Source organism: Dromiciops gliroides, chromosome 3 (assembly GCF_019393635.1).
Source record: "Dromiciops gliroides isolate mDroGli1 chromosome 3, mDroGli1.pri, whole genome shotgun sequence".
NCBI lineage: Eukaryota > Metazoa > Chordata > Mammalia > Microbiotheria > Microbiotheriidae > Dromiciops > Dromiciops gliroides.
Genome location: NC_057863.1, coordinates 461124202 through 461143600, shown reverse-complemented (window position 1 = coordinate 461143600; position 19399 = coordinate 461124202). Strand labels below are relative to the sequence as shown.

At 36.2% G+C, this 19399-nt stretch overlaps 1 protein-coding gene across 1 annotated transcript in view; it reads left to right on the top strand.

The window, feature by feature from the left end:
* Window positions 1–17412, top strand: part of GPD2 (glycerol-3-phosphate dehydrogenase 2) — a 214008-nt gene extending 196596 nt beyond the window's left edge. Inside the window, exon 18 of the mRNA XM_043991224.1 lies at window positions 17377–17412. Within this exon, the coding sequence (XP_043847159.1) occupies window positions 17377–17395 (19 nt within the window). The 3' untranslated portion in view covers window positions 17396–17412. The remainder of the gene's footprint in view (window positions 1–17376) is intronic.
* Window positions 17413–19399: the final 1987 nt, after the last annotated feature.

Below are 19399 nucleotides of genomic sequence, written 5' to 3'. Positions count from 1 at the left end.
CCATTTAACTTTGAAACTTCTATTGGCTTTTATCAGCTTTGAATTTCTTACAAAGAATATATTAAATTAATTGATCACTAGTCTAGGAAATGTAGTGTTAGTTTGATATATGTAGTTTTGGGGAAAAACCCTTCTACCTGTAGGGGAGAAATTTCTAGAAAAAGCAAAAATTCCCTTCAAATTGTTGTAATATTCTCCTATCAAAAAAAGCTTTGCTGTCCAAAATAGAATGAGTACCAAATACATCAACCAAGATGGTAGAGAAAAGTAGCTTCCCTAAGGGTCTACAATAATATTAGCTGGATTACACAGACCTTTAATTTTTCTCAATCTAATTGAATCCAGGAGAATTACTGTAGGTTCTTAAGAGTCACCATATCCTGCTGTGCTACTCTAATCTAAATATTGCTAGTTAACCTTGTTTTTCAAAAATACATCAGAAAAAGCTAAATGGAGCCTCTCTTCATAATCAGTTTACATTATGTTGCCCACTAACTGCTGATTATATTTCCAGGGATGGATTATTACCCTGCTACTACCTGAAATATGATTTTTGAGCAGTTAGTATGTAAACTCTTATCTCCAACATAACTTCTGCTTTTTTTTTTTGTAGCCTCAGAAAAGATTTTTTGATCATAAATGAGAAATGGTAAGAGCCTGAAAGGCCACCGAAAACACGTACTTCAGATGCATAGTAACACAATATTAAAACACCTTCTGGTAGACTAATTTTTATAGATCAAAGCAAGTAATTGAATGTACGGCAATCTAGAAAACTGAAGTATTTGAAAGGCTGAGCAAACTGCAACATATGTTCTGCTATTGAAACTCCAGCAAATCAATAGAAGGGAATGCGACTCACTTTTTGATACCAAGCTCTCTTTAAGAGTTTAGCATCTGATTTGACAGATTCTATCTACTTTTATAGGTTACCTTGGCACACAGAAAAGCTGCTCTAGTGATAAGAGAGTATGGTTTTACAAAGCACTTTAATGGCCGTATTGTTTTATTCGTTTATGTTTTAAAATATATTAATAGTTTTAATAGCCCATTGTTGCTATTGGACACAACTAAGATGTCATAGCAATCTTTGTTCACTGATCTATTTAGAGTAAAGAAGGATGTTAATTATGGCTTATCCTTTGTAGTGTAACAAGTACTTTTTACTAATCCCACACTGTAAAAAAAAATCTCCTTTGCCCTTACCCCCACCTTATTTCCCATCCCCCACCCCCCCTTTTTTTTTAATCATAAAACAATTCTAGACAGCGAGAGTAGTGTGTTGCTTAGGCTAAGGCTGGGCTGTTAGCTAAATTAAGCCATTGTGACTCAAAATCCTCCTTTAATAAGGTTCATGCTGTCTACAACTTCATCATTTTCTGCTGAATGATAATTACTTTATTCAATCATGTTCAAGGTTTTAGTGAAAGCTAGCATTGATTGATTAACTTCAATTACCATGCTTACATTTGCATAGATAAAAACTGCTTTTCAATTTGTGAGTGGCACGCCAGTGGAAACCCTGCGCTGATATTTGCATTTCAATGTGAACAGTGAAGAATAAAGGTGGAAGAGAGGTCTGATCAGTGCTAAGCCCTTTCTGCTTCAGTGCTTAAGCATTTTTCCATAAACACTCTTGTTATGATGTTAGTTTGTTCAAACCACTCTGAGGTAACTGATGGAGGCTCCTGTTTACAAGCTTGCATGACAATTTAACAGTATGGATTGGGGAAAGTGAGCATTAGGACTTTCCATAGCTTTCCCAGCCATGCCACCAGGTAACTCGGACTGGAATTTGCTCCTAGATTGCTACAGTACAAATCCAATTCCCCATCATTTCCTTGTACTTTACAGTATAGTGGCCACATTTTTCTAACCAAAGGGAAAAAAAAAATCAGGACACCTGGTCTGACAAAGGATACTCCTTTTGCCAAAGCCTTGTTTAAAGTCTAACTTTCTTTTCTTGAAATCAGGACTGTCCCAGAAAATCTGGCACGTATGTTCACCATACTTAAAACGCCACCTGGTCAGATACTGATTGACACTCAAAACTTTGCCTGCTTTTATGAGTCAGTGCTATTTTCAGGGAGGAATCTGCTGGTTTCAAGAACAAAAACACTGATTGCCTTTCGACTGTCCAATTTCTGTTTATGCTAAATGGAGGGTCCAAATGTGTGAGCCTCAACCTTATTGAATAGCCCCTATGACAAAAATTGAATGGCAGATAGTAGCAAACTCATATTTACTACCTAAACTAGTTTGTTTGTTGTTACTGTTTTTCATAATTCTAAGGCTTGCCATGTTTCTAGACCCCTTAATGGAAAACAAAAAGCAAATCTAAGTAAGGTATACTCTTGTTTGCCATTTTTGCTCACCATAATTTATTTGTGGTCATATTTTTCTTCCAAAAATTTTGGAAATTTCAATCATTTTATAAAATTGCCAAAGTTTACACCCTATTGGCTATTTTTCCTGTCTGTAGTCATAAGACATTTCCCCTCTCCCATATAGTTCATTAGGACAAACAAATGAATGTGTGCTTGCATAGTTGAAAACATAGTGGCTCACTCCTTTGTAGTGTCAAAGGGTTAATACTCAGTTTCCTAACAAGTTGATCATGTCTGATACTCAGTTATTCATGTAACCTGCAGTCCTCAGAAGGTTCTCAATTAGGTTCTCCTTAACAGTCACCTCAAACCCTAGAGAATAGTAGATAATTTTCATTAAAATAGAAAATCCAGTCAAACTCTGTCTCTGTGTGTTTAAGTGTCTTTGCAATCTAGTCTGGTTTCAGTAAAACATAAATTCTTCAAATAATTTTGTTTTCTAAGACACAGAAGAAGACATAGTCATTTCTGGAACTGTTTTGAGTTCTAGTGTCTGACCTTTTTTATACCAGATATAGACCATGATAATTTAAATACCTTGCTTATGTTACAGAGGTCAAACCTGACATGAATGTATGAAATTCTAGTTTTTGCAAAAAGTTCTGTGCCTTTCATATAGTTCAAGCCAATTTAAGAGAAAAGACGTACCTTCTGGCACCAAAATGCTACCTACTTTATTGAACGTCACCACCATGCTGATCTAAAACTGTAAAGAAAAAATGCAAGTAGTGTATCTATCCATTCGCATTAATTGACAATATTGCCTGAAATTTTCATCCCCATTTATAATATATAAGGAATAAATGCCAACTTCCACTTAGCAAGCCTCCTGTTGACTGCTTTGTTCTTCTTTCATGTTTAATTGGTTCTCTCTCTTTTTAAACTTCACCCTCACTTCTCAATGTCTTCCCCTCACCAGAATATAGACCTTTCTTGTAACAGAAGAGTAAAGCAAACAAATGAGCATTTGGTTTTGTTTGAACATATATACCCATAGCCCTCTACCTTTCCTCTGAGAAGTACTCATTATCAGTCCTCTGAAGTTATGACTAGTTTATTACATTGATCAGATTCCTGCAAATGTTTCTGTATTTTTTTTTACCTTTATATCACTTCTTACATACATCTCTTATGTCACATGTAGATACTTTGTGTCACTTTATGTACTTTGTCCTCCTAGTTCTACTTACTTCACTATGCATCAGGTCATACAGTGTTTCTATAGTTTCAGAATTCTTCATATTTATAATTTCTTATAGCATTAATATAATTTCATTAATTCAGATACTCTCATTTGTTCCTCAATTAATAGGCACTTACATTTTTCAGTTCTTGGGTATATAACGATTGGAATGACACCACCTGCTGGAGAGCTACTGTTGGAAAGCTCCACCATGAGGAGAAGGCACCTGAGGGCAAGCCATGTGGCTTTTCTTTGGCATCAGGAAGTGACATTTGCTTGTGGGAGGAAGCAGGGGCAAGGCTGGCTCTCTAGCTCTCTTTTGTCTGGACTCTTGTGGAGAGTGGAGCTAAAATGCACTCTCCCTTTGATAGATAGATGAATCTAGGCCTCTTTCTCTCTCTCTTCACCAAACTCTTATTCTCCTTAATAAATGCTTAAAAGTCTAAACTCTTGCTAAAGCTTATAATTTATTGGCGACCACTCATTATATATTTTAGACAGACTAGCTCGAATTTTAGCCCCTTACAGGTATTATAAAAATTGTTGCTATAAATGTTTTTTTTTGCATTCATAAGACTATTCCCTCTATCTTTGACCTCCTTTGCGTTTATAGTTACTAATGCTATGACTGCATCAAAGAATACAAAGAATCTAGTAATTTGTATAGTATAATTCTAGATAATTTCCCCTAATTATTGCACCAATTTAAACATCTACCAACAATGCATTAGAATTCCTGCCTTTTCAAAATCCTGTGAATATTTACCATTTTTTCTCCTTTTGTCATCTTTGGTAATCTAATGGTTATGAAGGGGAACCTCAGAAATTTTAATTTGCATTTATCTTATTACTGATTTGGATCATTCTTTTATATACTTGTTGATTGGTTTTATATCTCCTTTCATAAACTATGTTCATATTCTTTGACCAATTATTTATTAAGAAAATATTTTTGTTATTATGTAGTTGCATATATTATCTATATGTCTTAAAATTTGGGCCCATATCAAGGATATTTACTACAAAGATTTTTTCCACTAAATTTCTTCTCTTCTAATTCAAGCTTCATTGCTTTTGTTTGCGCAAAAAACTTATCAGTTGTACATAATTGACATATTAACAACCATTTCTTTTGTTTTTTATTATCATCTTGAATCCCTGCTTCAATTAAGATTCCTCCCCTTAGTTATGCAAGTTATTTACCTCTATTCTTCTGTAATTGAAATATATTTGCATATGTATGTGTGTATGTCCATATATATGTGTGTATACAATCTGTGTGGAGCTTAATGTGGTATATTGTGCAATATGTTGATATAAACATCAACATATATACACATATGTGTATATACATACATACATACACACACACACACATATATATATATATATATATATATATAAAATCTATTTGGAGCTTATTGTGGTATATTGTGCAAGATGTTGATATTTATATAATAATTTTTGCCTAATTTTTCTAGTTTTTCCAGCAACTTCCAACAATTGACTAGGGGATCCTCATCTCAGTAGTTAATAAGTAGTTCTTACATTTATCAAACTATCAGACTCAATGGAATTTGTATCTTATTTGTCTCATTGCTTAATTTTTTTAATGAGATAGGTCTTGGCTATGGTCCTTATGGGGTTTGAATAGTTTCCCCCTTCAAATTCCACTATAGAATATTTTCCCCCATCATGTCAATATAAACTGGCCTCCATGGTACCTCTGTGAGTGCTTTGGAATGCTGACATGGTAGAAAGAGCCTTCAATCCTAGCCCTGATTTTTACCATTAACTAGCTGTAGGATTTTATATGACTCACTTAACTAGGCCTCTGTTCCTTATCTGTAAAATGGGAGAGTTGACTTCATTTTATATCTGTAAATTTCCTACCAGCTCTAAGATTCCATCTGCCCATATATTTCTGTATTTTTTGGTGGCCAGATGAAATTTAAGGCCCCAAGTTGATGCCTTTTGTCAAATCTGGAAATCTTTTTGTAGCCTTATAATCTTGCATCTTAAACTAGTAGGCATGTAATATTTCAGTAAATGATTACATTCATGATAATAACTTTATCACATAGAAATTTCCTAAAATGCTAGTGGATAATTTATTTTTACATTTAATTCCTTTCCCATAGCAATATTTCCAAACCTCTTCATCCTCCATCAGATTTCCTATGGTTCTTCTTCCCCCCATCCTCCCAGCTGACAATCTTTTCTCATAATTTTACTAAAATATCGGAAGCCATTTGCCAATAGTTCCTTCTCCCTTCCTCCTCATCTCTTGTCATTCTGATGCATTCTCTCAACTATCTGATCCTTCACTCCTGTCTCACATGAAGAGGTAGTCCTTCTCTTTGCCAAGGCAAAGCGCTCTACATTCATACTTGGTTCCTGGAGGATAGGACACTTGGGCTCGAGTCAAGAAGAAATGAATTAAAATCTAGCCTCAGATACTAACTAGGGACCCTGGGAAAGTCACTTAACCTGTTTGCCACAGTCTTCTCAACTGTAAAATGGGATTAAAAATATCTAGCAGCTACCTTCCAGGATTGTTGTGAGGATAAAATGAGATGATATTGGAACAGCTTTTGGCCTAGTGCTAACCAATGAGTCTATTTTTTCCTTCTTTCCTTCCTTCCTTCCTTCCTTCCTTCCTTCCTTCCTTCCTTCCTTCCTTCCTTCCTTCCTTCCTTCCTTCCTTCCTTCCTTCCTTCCTTCCTTCCTTCCTTCCTTCCTCCTCACTAATTATTGTCCTATATCTCTCCTCTTATTTGTGACTAAACTTGTGAAGTACAACTACAATTGGTGTCTTCGCTTCTTTTCTTACTCTTAACTCTCTGCAATCTGGCTTTGGACACCATTGTGAGGTAATGAAGGTTAAGTGACTTGCCCACGGTCACACAGCTAGTTAAGTTTCAAGTGTCTGACTCAGGTCCTCCTGAATCCAGGGTCGGTGCTTTATCCACCGCGCCACCTAGCTGCCCCATCAATGATCTCTTACTTGACAAATCTGATGGCCTTTTCTCAGTTATCCCTCTTGAGCTCTCTTTAGCCTTTGACAATTTTTATCACCATTTTTTTCCTCGATATTCTCTTCTCTTTAGGTTTCATGACACTGCTCCTCAGTTTCCTTTGCTGGGTCTTCATCTAAGGTCATGCTAACAATGTTTGTCCACCAAGACTCTGTTCTGGGACTTTTCTATGCTGCTTCACTTGGTGATAATACCAGCTCTCATGAATTAATTTATTGTCTTTATGCAGATGATTCTTGGATCCATTTATCTAGTCTTAACCTCTCTCCTGACCTCCAGTTTCGCATCTCCAGCTGCCTATTAGACATCTCAAACTGGCTGTCTTGTGTACATATTATAAGATGCCCCAAATAGAACTCATCTCTCCCCACAAATCCTCCCCACACTTTGTATCTTTCCCAATATTTTGGGGATATCACCATCTTCCCATTTACCCCAGGCATGCAACCTATGTATCATCATCAGTTCCTCCACTCTCTTTTTTTCTTTCTTTTTTTTTTTTTTTGCTGGGCAATGGGGATTAAGTGACTTTCCCAGGGTTACACAGCTAGTAAGTGTCAAGTGTCCGAGGCCGGATTTGAACTCAGGTACTCCTGAATCCAGGACCAATGCTTTATCTACTGCACCACCTAGCCACCCAGTTCCTCCACTCTCAATCTTATCCAAGAAGTTGCTAAGTGCTGCTTACTCTATCTGTTCCCAACATTTTCATATATGCCCTCCTCTCTCTCTTGAAAACACCATCTCCCTGGTATAATCCATCATCATCTCATGCCTAGACTATTGGAGGAGCCTACTGGTTGGTCTACCTGCTTCAAGACTCTTGCCACTCCAATCTATCCTCCACTCAGCTATCAAAGAATCTTATTATAGTGAAGGTCTGACTATGTCACTCTTCTACTCAAATAGAGCCACTTAAATGGCTCCTGATTATCTCCATGATCAAATATAAAAACGTGTTTAGCTTTTATAACCTGGCTCTTTCCCACATTTCTAGTCATCTTACACTTAGAACTACATGTTAGATACTACATAATAGAACTACACGTTCTATTATGTAGTATCTCTGGTTTCTTTGCTATTCTTTGAAACAATCTCCTAACTCGCATTTTCATTGTCTGTTCTCCATGCATGGAATGCTGTCTCTCAGCACCTCTGGCTTCTTTCAAGTCTCAGCTGAGATCTGAACCTCTACAAGAAGCCTTTCCTGATCTCCCTTAATGCTAGGGCCTTCCCTCTGAGAACATCTCCAATTTATCCTTATATATATATATATATATATATATAGTATTTACATAATTGTTTACATGTTATTTCTCCTGATTAGATTGTGAGCTCCTCCAGGACAGAAACTATTTTTATATATATATATATATATATATATATATATATATATATATATATATATATAGTATTTACATAATTGTTTACATGTTATTTCTCCTGATTAGATTGTGAGCTCCTCCAGGACAGAAACTATTTTTGCTTGGTGCCTGGCACATAATAAGCACTTAGTATATATTTGTTACACTTAATTACTACATTGATGAAGTTATTCTACATATTGTTTTGTTTATTTGATATATCATTTATTATAAGTTCTTTCACATTTTCTGTGAACTCATATACATTGTTTCTTGTGGCACATTTTTCCGTTGTGTTTGCACACCAGAATTTGTTCAACTATCCCCTGATCCATGGGTACCCACCTTGCTTCCAGCTTGGGTCAAGAAGTAAAGAAATTCCAATAGAATTATGTAGTTAAGTTTTTGTATAGATAGGTGGTGCAGTGGATAGAGCACTGGACCTGTAGTTAGGAAAACCTGAGTTCAAATCCAACTTCTGGCAATAGCTGTGTGACCCTGAACAAGTCACTTAACCTCTTTTTGCCTCAGTTTCCTTAACTGTAGAATGTAGATAATGACAGTATTTACCATCCAGGGTTATTGTGAAGATCCAATGAGATAATATTTGTAAATTGCTTAGCATAGTACCTGGCATATATAAATGACCATTCCACTCCCTCCCTTCCTCTTGCTATGCAACTGAAATAACTAAACAGATAACTTAGAAATTGTTTTTCAGAGCAATAAAAATATAATAATAAAAAACCATAAAAAGTAAAGTTTAATTCTGGATAAAAAAAATGACATTTAATTCCCTAAACCCAAATGGAGGTATGAAAGAAAAACATGTTAAAGGCCCAAGATTCTGAAGGTCAAGGATGTCCATGTAATTCCTGCAGCTTTGCTTGCAACTCTTACTTTGAACTTTTAAAATGTACAGTTCTTTGTGGTTCGGCTTTCTGAGCATGCCTGATCATAGCACACCATAACTGGCATGAACAGGAATGCTGCTTTGACATGTGAATTCTAGAAGAGTTGGGAGGCTACCCACTGGAAATTTAGTAAGCAGAAGGTTTAGGACTCAGGGAAGTCACAGAGAGTTAGGACTTTATGGCTATAGACTAGAGTAAAATATTGTAATACACATCAGGGGAAGGAATAAAACCACTCCTATTAGGATGTATGTGGGAAATAGGAATCAATGGAAACACTGAAATAAATTAAAAATCTCATCCCAGTAATTGAGAGCAAGAGAGCTACAAATATTCCTGTCAAGTGTATTGGGTCCCCCACCCCCCTTTCTTTCTTGGATTGTGATATGGATTTTAGTATAGGAATAAGTGATGCTTTTTAAAAGTTACTTATTGGATATAAGGAACTTTGGAGATCATCTGTTCAACCTCCTCATTTAATAAATGAAAAGGTTAAGTGATTTTACCTTGAGGTCACAAAGGTAGTAAATAGTAGAGTCAGTATTTGAATGCAGAACTTCTGATTTCAAATCCAATGCTTTATCCCTTACAGCATATTGCCTTTTTTCATCCCCTTCCCCTAATTACCTACATCATTTCTATCTTAAACAACTGTGAAATTCAAATTCAAAAACTACTATGTACTATAGGGTATTATACAAAACGTTGGGAGAGATTATACAAAGTTTAGGTAAAATATGGTTCCTGTCTTTCAGGAATTTATGCATTTGTTAGGATATAAGGGAGGCACCAACACTAAAGTTAAGCTATAATGTTCAATATCATACAACAAATGCATTGGAGAGATATAAAGTGCTAGGTGAGATCCAAGGGGGAAAGCAATTATATGGAACCAAGGAAAACTTCATGAGGAAATGGAGTTTGGGTTGTACTTGAAGACAGGATTGTGGGTGCACCAGGACTAGAGAGGATATTCCAGGCGAAAAGAAGACTGTGAGGAAAGACCTTGAGGTGGGAGAGTAGTACAATTTGTCTAGAGCATAGAATACATGGAGGTGAGTAATATGAGATGAGGCTGGCATGATAGGTTGTAATCAGTTTCCAAAGGACCTAGAATGGCAACCAATTGAATTGGAACTTTACTTGCTAAGCAGTTGGGATTCACTAAGGATTTTTGAGATCAGCAAAAGCATAATTGATTTCCTTACTTAAATTTTTCTTCTCTTCAATCCATGTTTTAATCAACTGCTGAAATAATTTTTCTAAAACAGTGGTCTGATCATGGCATTCTGTTATTCATTATATTTCAGTGATTGTTGCCTCTGTGATCAATAAAATCTTTCCTTTGACTTTTAAAGCCTTTCACCTGGTTCCACCCTAGGTTTTCCCAACATATTATACATTACCCTTTAGCTAATTCTTTAAGGTTCTCCCAAATTAGCCTATTGTTGTTCCTCATGCATTAAACTCAAGACTTGGTTCAAATTCATCTTCTTGGGAAACCTTTCTTGTCCCCATTCCCTCACTGCTAATGTCTTCTCTTTGAAATCACCTTCCCTTTACACAGACCATGTCTTGAGTATGTGTGTGTATGTACGCAATATAGACATGCATATATGTTTGTATGTGTATGCACATGTGAATGTATGCATGTGTACACACACATGTATATATATATATATACACATGCAAATCTGCATACACATACACACATACGTGTATGTTGTCTTGCTGTTACCATCAAAAAGTGGGCTTCTTGAGTACAGGGATTGTACTCTTGTGTCTCTTTGTATTATAACCACTTAACACCACAGTATATTGTACATGCTGATTAAATACTTATTGACTATCTGTGCCTTAGCACAGGTTGTCCCTTTTGTTTTAAAATCTATTTATTCTTTGGTTCTTAGAATACTTTTCTGTCTTTTACAACTCTGATCAAGAGCTATCTTCTGCATTTGTTTAATTCTGTCTTTTGTACTTAAACACCAAAAAACCATTTCTATATGTACACAGCAGAACAAAAAAGAGGATCGTTTAGGAAGCAGTGTCTTCATTGGATACAACATGCTTTTTTTTTTTAAGTATATATAAATTCCGTTTTATGTTTAAAACTTACAAGGTCTTAGAGATACAAAAACAAAATAAAAAGTAGTCCCTGTCTTTAAGAAGTTTACATTCTGGGGGCAGCTAGGTGGTGCAGTGGATAGAGCACTGGCCCTGGATTCAGGAGGACCTGAGTTCAAATTTGACCTCAGACACTTAATACTTACTAGCTGTGTGACTCTGGGCAAATCAATTAACCCCAATTGCCTCCCCCCACCCCCCAAAATAGAAGCTTACATTCTGAAAAATAGTCTCTCCTCTCTTGTTTGAATAGAGAAGCTATAATTTGATTCACTGGAGACTCTACATGATAACACTCTCTGTCTCCTACCTCACAATCCCTCCCTCTTCCCCCCCCCCAACATACTTTGTCCCCTGTTTCTTCCCTTCTTTCCTTCCCTCATTCCTCTTCTTTCTCTTTTTCTTCATGTTATTTTCATAACCAATCATGACCATTTCACTAAATAACATCTCTGGACACAGAAATTTATTGTAGCTACTTTGTATATATTTCTAATTATTTATTATTTGTATATATGTTAGGGGGAAACTAGGTGGCACAGTGAATAGAGTGCTGGGCCTGAAGTCAGGAAGACTCATCTTTGTGAGTTCAAATCTGACCTCAGGAACTTACTAGCTGTGTGATCATGGGTAAGTCATTTAACCCCGTTTACCTCAGTTTCCTCATTTGTAAAATGAGCTGAAGCAGGAAATAGCAAATCACTCTAGTATCTTTGACAAGAAAATTTCAAATGGGGTTGCAAAGAGTTGGACATAACTGAAATGACTGAACAACATATATATTATATCACATTACTATATACATGTTATATACTGTCAACAGAATGTAAACTTCTTGAGGTTAGGAACTCATTTTTAAAACTTTTATCTTTGGATCCTCCATGCCCAGCATGGTACCTTATACATTTCTAACAACTTAATAAATGCTTCTTAATGGAATTGAATTGGATTGCAGCTCTATCTTATATATAGTCACAAATTTTAAAAGATGCTTACTTAACTCATTAATTGCCAGCATCTACAAATCTTTAAGTAAGAGAAGATTGATAGAGATGTGGATATTATCTAGCTTTTGCTGTTTTTGTCTATAAAGTGCCTCAAGATTTCAGGTGATAAACATAAGTTGAACAAAGTAAAGAATTTGAAGAGAAGATTTCAAATATATGACAAACCACATGCCAGAAAGCTTTAGAACAGAAGGGATTCATATCTTCCCTTGGAAGACTCAGAGTTACGTGGGAAACCCCTTTAAAGTCAAACCTTAAGGAGAGGAGGTATATGGAAAGAGACAAAGAATTTTCGTTAGTGAACCCTCTTGACACTTTTGAGGCAGCCACAAAGCACAAAGAAATGAGAGGCAGTGCTTGGTAGTGTGTATTGTTCTCAGGCTCTCTCACTCTCTACTATGTCTCAGAATGTGGGCTACTGGAACTCTAGTTCAGCACAATTACACTAGAAACTTAACTATTATATTGGAGCTGTGCTGTGTACACTTTGAGATATTTGGTTCATTTGAAGTGAGCAGAACATCAGGTCAATCGAGTAAGAGACTTTAGAATAGGGGAGAAACCAGGTCCTGTCCTTGTTGGCTCCTTCCCCTGGCTCTGAGTTAGATGGGGATGTTACAGAACAATTTGCTCAGTATAGGTGGGGCAGAAGCAGAACGACATGAGGCAAAAGTTAAGTACTGTTCCCCACTTATTGGATTCATAGTAGCTTGGAACCAGAAGGGAGTCCACAGCTCATGATGAGCAATGCGGTGTGTGATGGCAAAAGCATTCTGGATTTGAATGCTTTTTCAAGACCTGGGTTTTTAGCCTAACTCTGCTATTTATTGCCAGCTCAGTACTCATGGGCAAATTATAATACCAATCTGAACCTTAGTTTCTTTATCTATGAAATGAAGGGAATTTTACTAGGGAACCTGAAAGGTCATGTGTAACTCTAAATTTATGATTGAATTGTCTAGTTCAGTATCATTTTGCGAATGAGAAAATTGAGGCCCAGAAGAGAAGGGAGTGACTTGCCCAAGGTCACACAAAAGTAGTTCACAAACATTATGGTATTGGAGGATGGTAAGCAAACTGGGAATCGGGAAACTTGGTTTCTGTTGCCTCTTTCCAGAATTTTAATTTTTTTTGTCTTAGGCTGTTTCTAAATGAAACCACAAAAGCCAGTTGAAAAATGAACAAGTTAATTATTAAACCTTGTTGGTTTGAGTCCATAAGGCCATGTTACACATGAGCTAAGGATACTTTCAATCAACCAAAATATTTATTTAACTACATGGTGTGGTGGATAGATAGAGTGCCGGACTTGAAATCAGGAATACTTTAGCTAGAATCCTACCTCAGACATTTACTAGCTATTTATTGTTTTGTTGTTCATGTTTATTTGCTTCTGTGCTGTTACACAGCTAGATGGTACAGTGGTTAGAACACTGGACCTAGAATTAGAATAACTCAAGTTCGAATCCAAACATCGTCACATTATTGGCTGTATGACCCTTGGGCAAGTCACTTAACTTCTCTTCAGCCTCAGTTTCCTTATTTGTAATATGGGGATAATGATAGTACCCACCTCAAATGGCTAAAAAGATCAGATGAGAAACAATGTGATATGGTGGATAGAGTGCTAGACTTAGAAACATAAAGACCAGGGTTCAAAACATGCCTCAAGTGCTTATTAACTATTTGACTCTTCAACAAGTCATCTATCCCAGTGGTGTCAGAGTCAAACAGAAATGGGATAACAAATCTCTACATAAGGATCCCTTTGGGCCATATATTGACTTAGTTTTAAAATGCAATATTTCTATGTTTTATTGTATTTATTTTGCCAAGTATTTTCCAATTGCATTTTAATAGGTTTGGGCAGCACTCAGGAGTGTGATTGACGATATGTTTGACACCTCAGATCTAGCCTGTATGTTTTGCTTGCCTTACACCCCCAAATTGACATGACAAAAGTATCTACCTTCCAGGGTTGTAATGAGGATGAAATGAGAGTATTTGTAAAGTACTATACAAAGCTTGTGCTATGTAAAATTATAGATAGAAAAGAATTGTACGTATATATTCAAGTGGAACTATGTGCTCATTGATGTGGGCATACTTCTTCCAATGACAAAGATAGTCATCTGGCCCGACCTGCCCACCTTGTATGACTCCTTGGTCATTTTTCAATTGGCTTCTGTGGTCTCACTGATTAGAAACAGCCTAAGACAAAATTGTTTTTAAAAGTCTGAAAAGAGGCAACAAAAAACACATTTCCCCATTCATTCCCAATTTGCTTTCCATATTTCGATAACTCAGTGCTTGAGAACTACCTGTGTGACCTTTGGGAAAGTCCTAATGCTAGTTAGCTATCATTATTAAGCACCTACTGAATATCAGGCATTTTGTTAGGTACTGAATGAAACAATACAGACTAGAGGAGGAGGGAAGATGGGCTAGTCCGTATGGTGAAAGGGAGGAATAAACAGATTATAGTCACATGTTCTGTTGGCATTGACATGATGTCAAGAGAATTAGAGGATTGTCCTAACATGTTAGATAATAATAGCTAGGTAGGATTTATATAATACTTATATATTATATAATTATGTATCATTTATATAGTTCTATAAGATATCATATTTTATCCCCACAACAATTCTGGGAAGTAAGTGCTATTATTTTACCCATTTTACAAGTGAGGAAGAGGAGGCAGATCACACAGACAGCAAGGGTTTGAGATAGAATTTGAACTCAGATCTTCCTAAATCCAGGACCAACCCGGACTCCACCTAGTTGATTCCCAGTGATGGAATTAAGGGAGGACATGAATAGGAGTCCCACAGAGTAGGCAGGCATGGACAGATTACTATCTTTGTCATTGGAGGAAATGTGCCCACATCAATGAGATTACATTTCTGTTTGTTTGTTTGTTTTTTTGCAGGGCAATGAGGGTGACTTGCCCAGGGTCACATAGCTAGTAAGTGCCAAGTATCTGAGGCCGAATTTGAACTTAGGTCCTCCTGAATCCAGGACTGGTGCATTATCCACTGTACCACCTAGCTGCCTGTGCTCACAATTCTTAAATAAATGAGCCCAATTTTGTCCATCTATAAAATGGGGAGGGTACATTGTACCACATTCATGGGAATATTTGGAAAATTACATATTTGATCCTGGTGAAGTTCTTTATAGGACATCAAGTATATAACACATTTTAATCCCCTCCATATTATATGCCCATTTTAATTTAACAACCCTTAAATGGAATAGTTTTTCTCCAATCCCAGAAAAAAGGGAAGCTGCAAAAAGCACGGGGTCGTCAAAAATGGGAATTCTTTACGGCAGTGCCAGGAGAAAAAAAAATCCTCCTTCTGTCTATACACCAGATCATTTTTTTAAAAAATGACATTCCAATGACAATCACATCTCATGTGTTTGCTGGAGTTGCTGCTCTGCATGATGGCGCTGCACGCTGTATTATGATGTATGATACAGATGGCTCCTACGGTACATTTATATAGAAATTTTATCCACCCCTCCAAAAAAAAAAAGATATATTTACTTACAATGTCTTAAGGCAGATGGATAGACAAATCCATCTCTCGATATTTAATACTAATATATGAATGTGCAAATGACTTATAACAATAGGTTTGTTTTCTAAATCCTAATGCAACGGTTGCCATAAGAACACAAATTATGTGTACATTTTAATGCATCTATGCTTCATAATTATGCATGGTTGTGTGCTGTTATAATTGACATAAAATATAAAACAGGTCAAAGAGCAGCTATTAAAACTATTTTTCATGTTGCTTCCTGACAGCTGGCGCCATCAGTGCCTGCTACATTTAATAGGGCCATACATAGAATGCACAGATAGTTATATAATTTCAGCCACATTAAAGGCTTCAGAATTTGTAACCTAATTATTTCAAACGTTGTTTTAAAGCCGATGATTTTATTTGGAAGTTTTCTATTTTGAGACCAAACAAGTGAAATACTTTAAAGGAGCACAATGGGGAACAAAACAAAACAAAATCTTTAAAAAAACCACAAAGTAAAACAAAACGAGGAGTCTCCTATACAGTGTCATATGTGTGTGTGTGTGTGTGTGTGTGTGTGTGTGTGTGTGTATACGTATCACACTGTTCCCTTCTTTGAGAACTTCATACATCCCCAGTGGAAAGATTTCATTTTATCGAAGGAGCAAAGTTAGCCTTCACTAACTATTTCTCTAGAAACTAAATTTCTGCTTCACATCATTTTTTTTCCCAATGCACTTAACGGTCATTTGGCCAGCATCTCATTTCCTAAAGGGTTCCATGGGAAGAGAATTTCACTCTCTAATTACTTAATTCACACAAAGACCCCTTGAGTGAGGTGAGCCTTAATATCCATACTTGGCAAAGGGAGGTTAAGTCACTTGCCGAAGGGCACTCAGCAAGACATGGCTAGTCCTGGAATTGGAACTTAGAATGCCTGACTCTAATGCCTGAGCTCAGACCCTTGCCCCCACTGCCTCCAATGTTTGTAATTTTCTCCAGGGACTGAAACTATCTTTTTTTCCTTGACATAAAACTCCAGGAAAGTTTTGAAAAAGAAAAGGTACCAAATGAGACAACAAAATGATACAAAAATGACCCATGGAATGCTTTTGTTACTGCACTTCCCAAAGTACAGGATTCTGGAAAATGTAAAAAAAAAAAAAAATTTAAAGCTTGAAACATACAGAGAATCATTATTTTTCTTCAATGCTATTGCTATTAAATTAGATGCCATATCTGTCCCTTTGTTTCTAGAATTTTGGTTTTTGGTAAAGATTTTTTACATTGTCTTTTTATAAGGCACCAGGGCTTTCTCAAATCCAGTTGACAAGTAAAGACACTTTCTCATTTCTAAACAATACATCATTTTGTCCTGCTTCCTCCCCCAACCCCTACAATTCCCTGTTATGTTTACTGACAAGCATATGTCTATGACATGCTGAATAGATGGAGGATGTGCTGATAAATATTTAACGACTGGCTCTCTAGGAAAAAAAAATGTATGCATGACACACTTTTAAGTTTAATCAGCATTATTAACGTTATCTCTATCAGTTTCTTAAGTCTATACAATCCACAAAATAATAAATCAAGCCCTAATTCTACTGTTTCTCAATTTCTGAGGTGTAAATGTTCACACTGAAAGTTTAACGATCTGACCTGGTAGCTCTAGCACGTCTCTGGGTGTGCACCTTTGTACATACACTTTTTATATCAAAACCTGTTATCTGAACAGGAAGTTTTCAGACAAAGAAATCAAAGCTATGTATAGTCATATGAAAAAAAAATTCTCTAAATCACTTTTTTTTTTTTTTCAGGGCAATGAGTGTTAAGTGACTTGCCCAGGGACACACAGCTAATAAGTGTCAAGTGTCTGAGGCCGGATTTGAACTCAGGTCCTCCTGAATCCAGGGCCAGTGCTTTATCCACTATGCCACCTAGCTGCCCCTCTAAATCACTATTGATCAGAGAAATGCAAATGAAAACAACTCTGAGGTACCACCTCACACCTATCAATCAGAGTGACTAATATAAGAAAAAAGGAAAATGTTGGATATTGGAGACGATATGGGAAAACTGGGATGTTAATCCACTGTTGGTGGAGTTGTGAACTGATCCAACCATTCTGGAAAGCAAATTAACTGTGCATACCTTTTGGTCCACTAATACCACTGCTAGGTTTATATCCCAAAGACATTCATCCACCCAGAAAAGAGAAAAATATCTATTTATACAAAACTATTTGTAGCGGTTCTTTTTGTGGTGACTAAGAATTGGAAATCAAAGGAATGCCTATCAATTGGGGAATGGTTAAACAAGCTGAGGTATAGGATTGTAATGGAATATTATTGTACTATAAGAAATGACAAGCAGGATGATTTCAAAAAGGCCTGCAAAGACTTGTATGTCTTGACATATAGTGAAGTGAGCAGAACCAGGAGAATGTTGTGCACAGTGACAGAAATATTGTTTGATGAAGAACTGTGAATGACCTGACTATTCTCAGCAATACAGTGATCCAAGACAATCCCAAAGGACTAATGATAAAGCATACTATCCACTTCCAAAGAAAAATACAGATATTGATTGAATACATACTGAAGCATGCTATTTTTCACTTTCATTTTTTCTTTTATTCAAGTTTTCTTATACAAAATGACTAATATGGCAATGTTTTACATAATTGCACATGTATAACTTATATCTGATTGCTTACCTCCTGGAGGGGGAGGGAGCAGGGAAGGAGGAATAGAATTTGGAACTCGAAACTTTAAATAAAAATGTTTATTAAAAAAACAACTTGATATCCATGAAGTAGTTGTTCCAGAGCTCATAAATCAGATGAACTGATTCTGTTGTTGTTGAATTGTTTCAGTTGTGTCCAACTCTTTGTGACCCTACTTGGAATTTTCTTGGCAAAAATGCTAGAGTGCTTTGTTATTTCCTTCTCTAGCTTATTTTACAGATGAGAAAACAGAGGTAAACAGGGTTAAATGACTTGTTCTCAGGGTCACACAGCTAGTAAATATCTGAGGCCAGATTTGAATTCATAAAGATGAATGGTTCAATGTTCATTAATTACCTGATGACTCACTTAAAGAATTTAAAGTCACCCCAGCCTTATGTTTCAGTCAATGTTCTCCCTAATTATTACTATATTTACTGCTCTCCATCTTGTTCCTTTATTGCTATATTTTGATTCACTGATCTTTCTGGTTCTTCTATGCCTCTCACTTCTGTTCAAATGTATCTCTTACTTTCTAAAAACCAGAAGTTTCCATGGAATACTAAAGAATGGGGTCTGAACTCTGTGTTACCTTCTGTAGAATTCAGAGGAGATAGTTGATAAAACCTAAAGGACTTTTTGATCCAGCATGTTCTGTTCTGTTAAACTGTATAGTCTTTTCCTGAAGTCATTCAGTTAAATGGAAAAAAGAATACTAACAGCCTGGTCCAGCAGAACTAGTTTGGAGATCAGAGATGTGTCTTCTGGTTCTGATGCAAACACTGACTAAATCTCTCTCTCTCTCTCTCTCTCTCTCTCTCTCTCTCTCTCTCTCTCTCTCTCTCTCTCTCTCTCTGCCTCAATTTCATCATCCAAAAAATGAGGAAATCAGAATTGAATGAGCACCAATGCTCCCTCCAGTTCTAATCTTCTGTGGGTCTATTCATATTGAGTCTTGTTAATATTTAATTTTAAAAAACCTTTTCATTTTTCTTACTAATTATATAACTTTGAAAGGTTGACCGTGTTCTTAAGTGTGATTTTATGTTATTCTGGGATTCACCTCAGACATTAAAATGAAAAACAATGGAAAGAGGAGAAAAGGAAAATTGAGA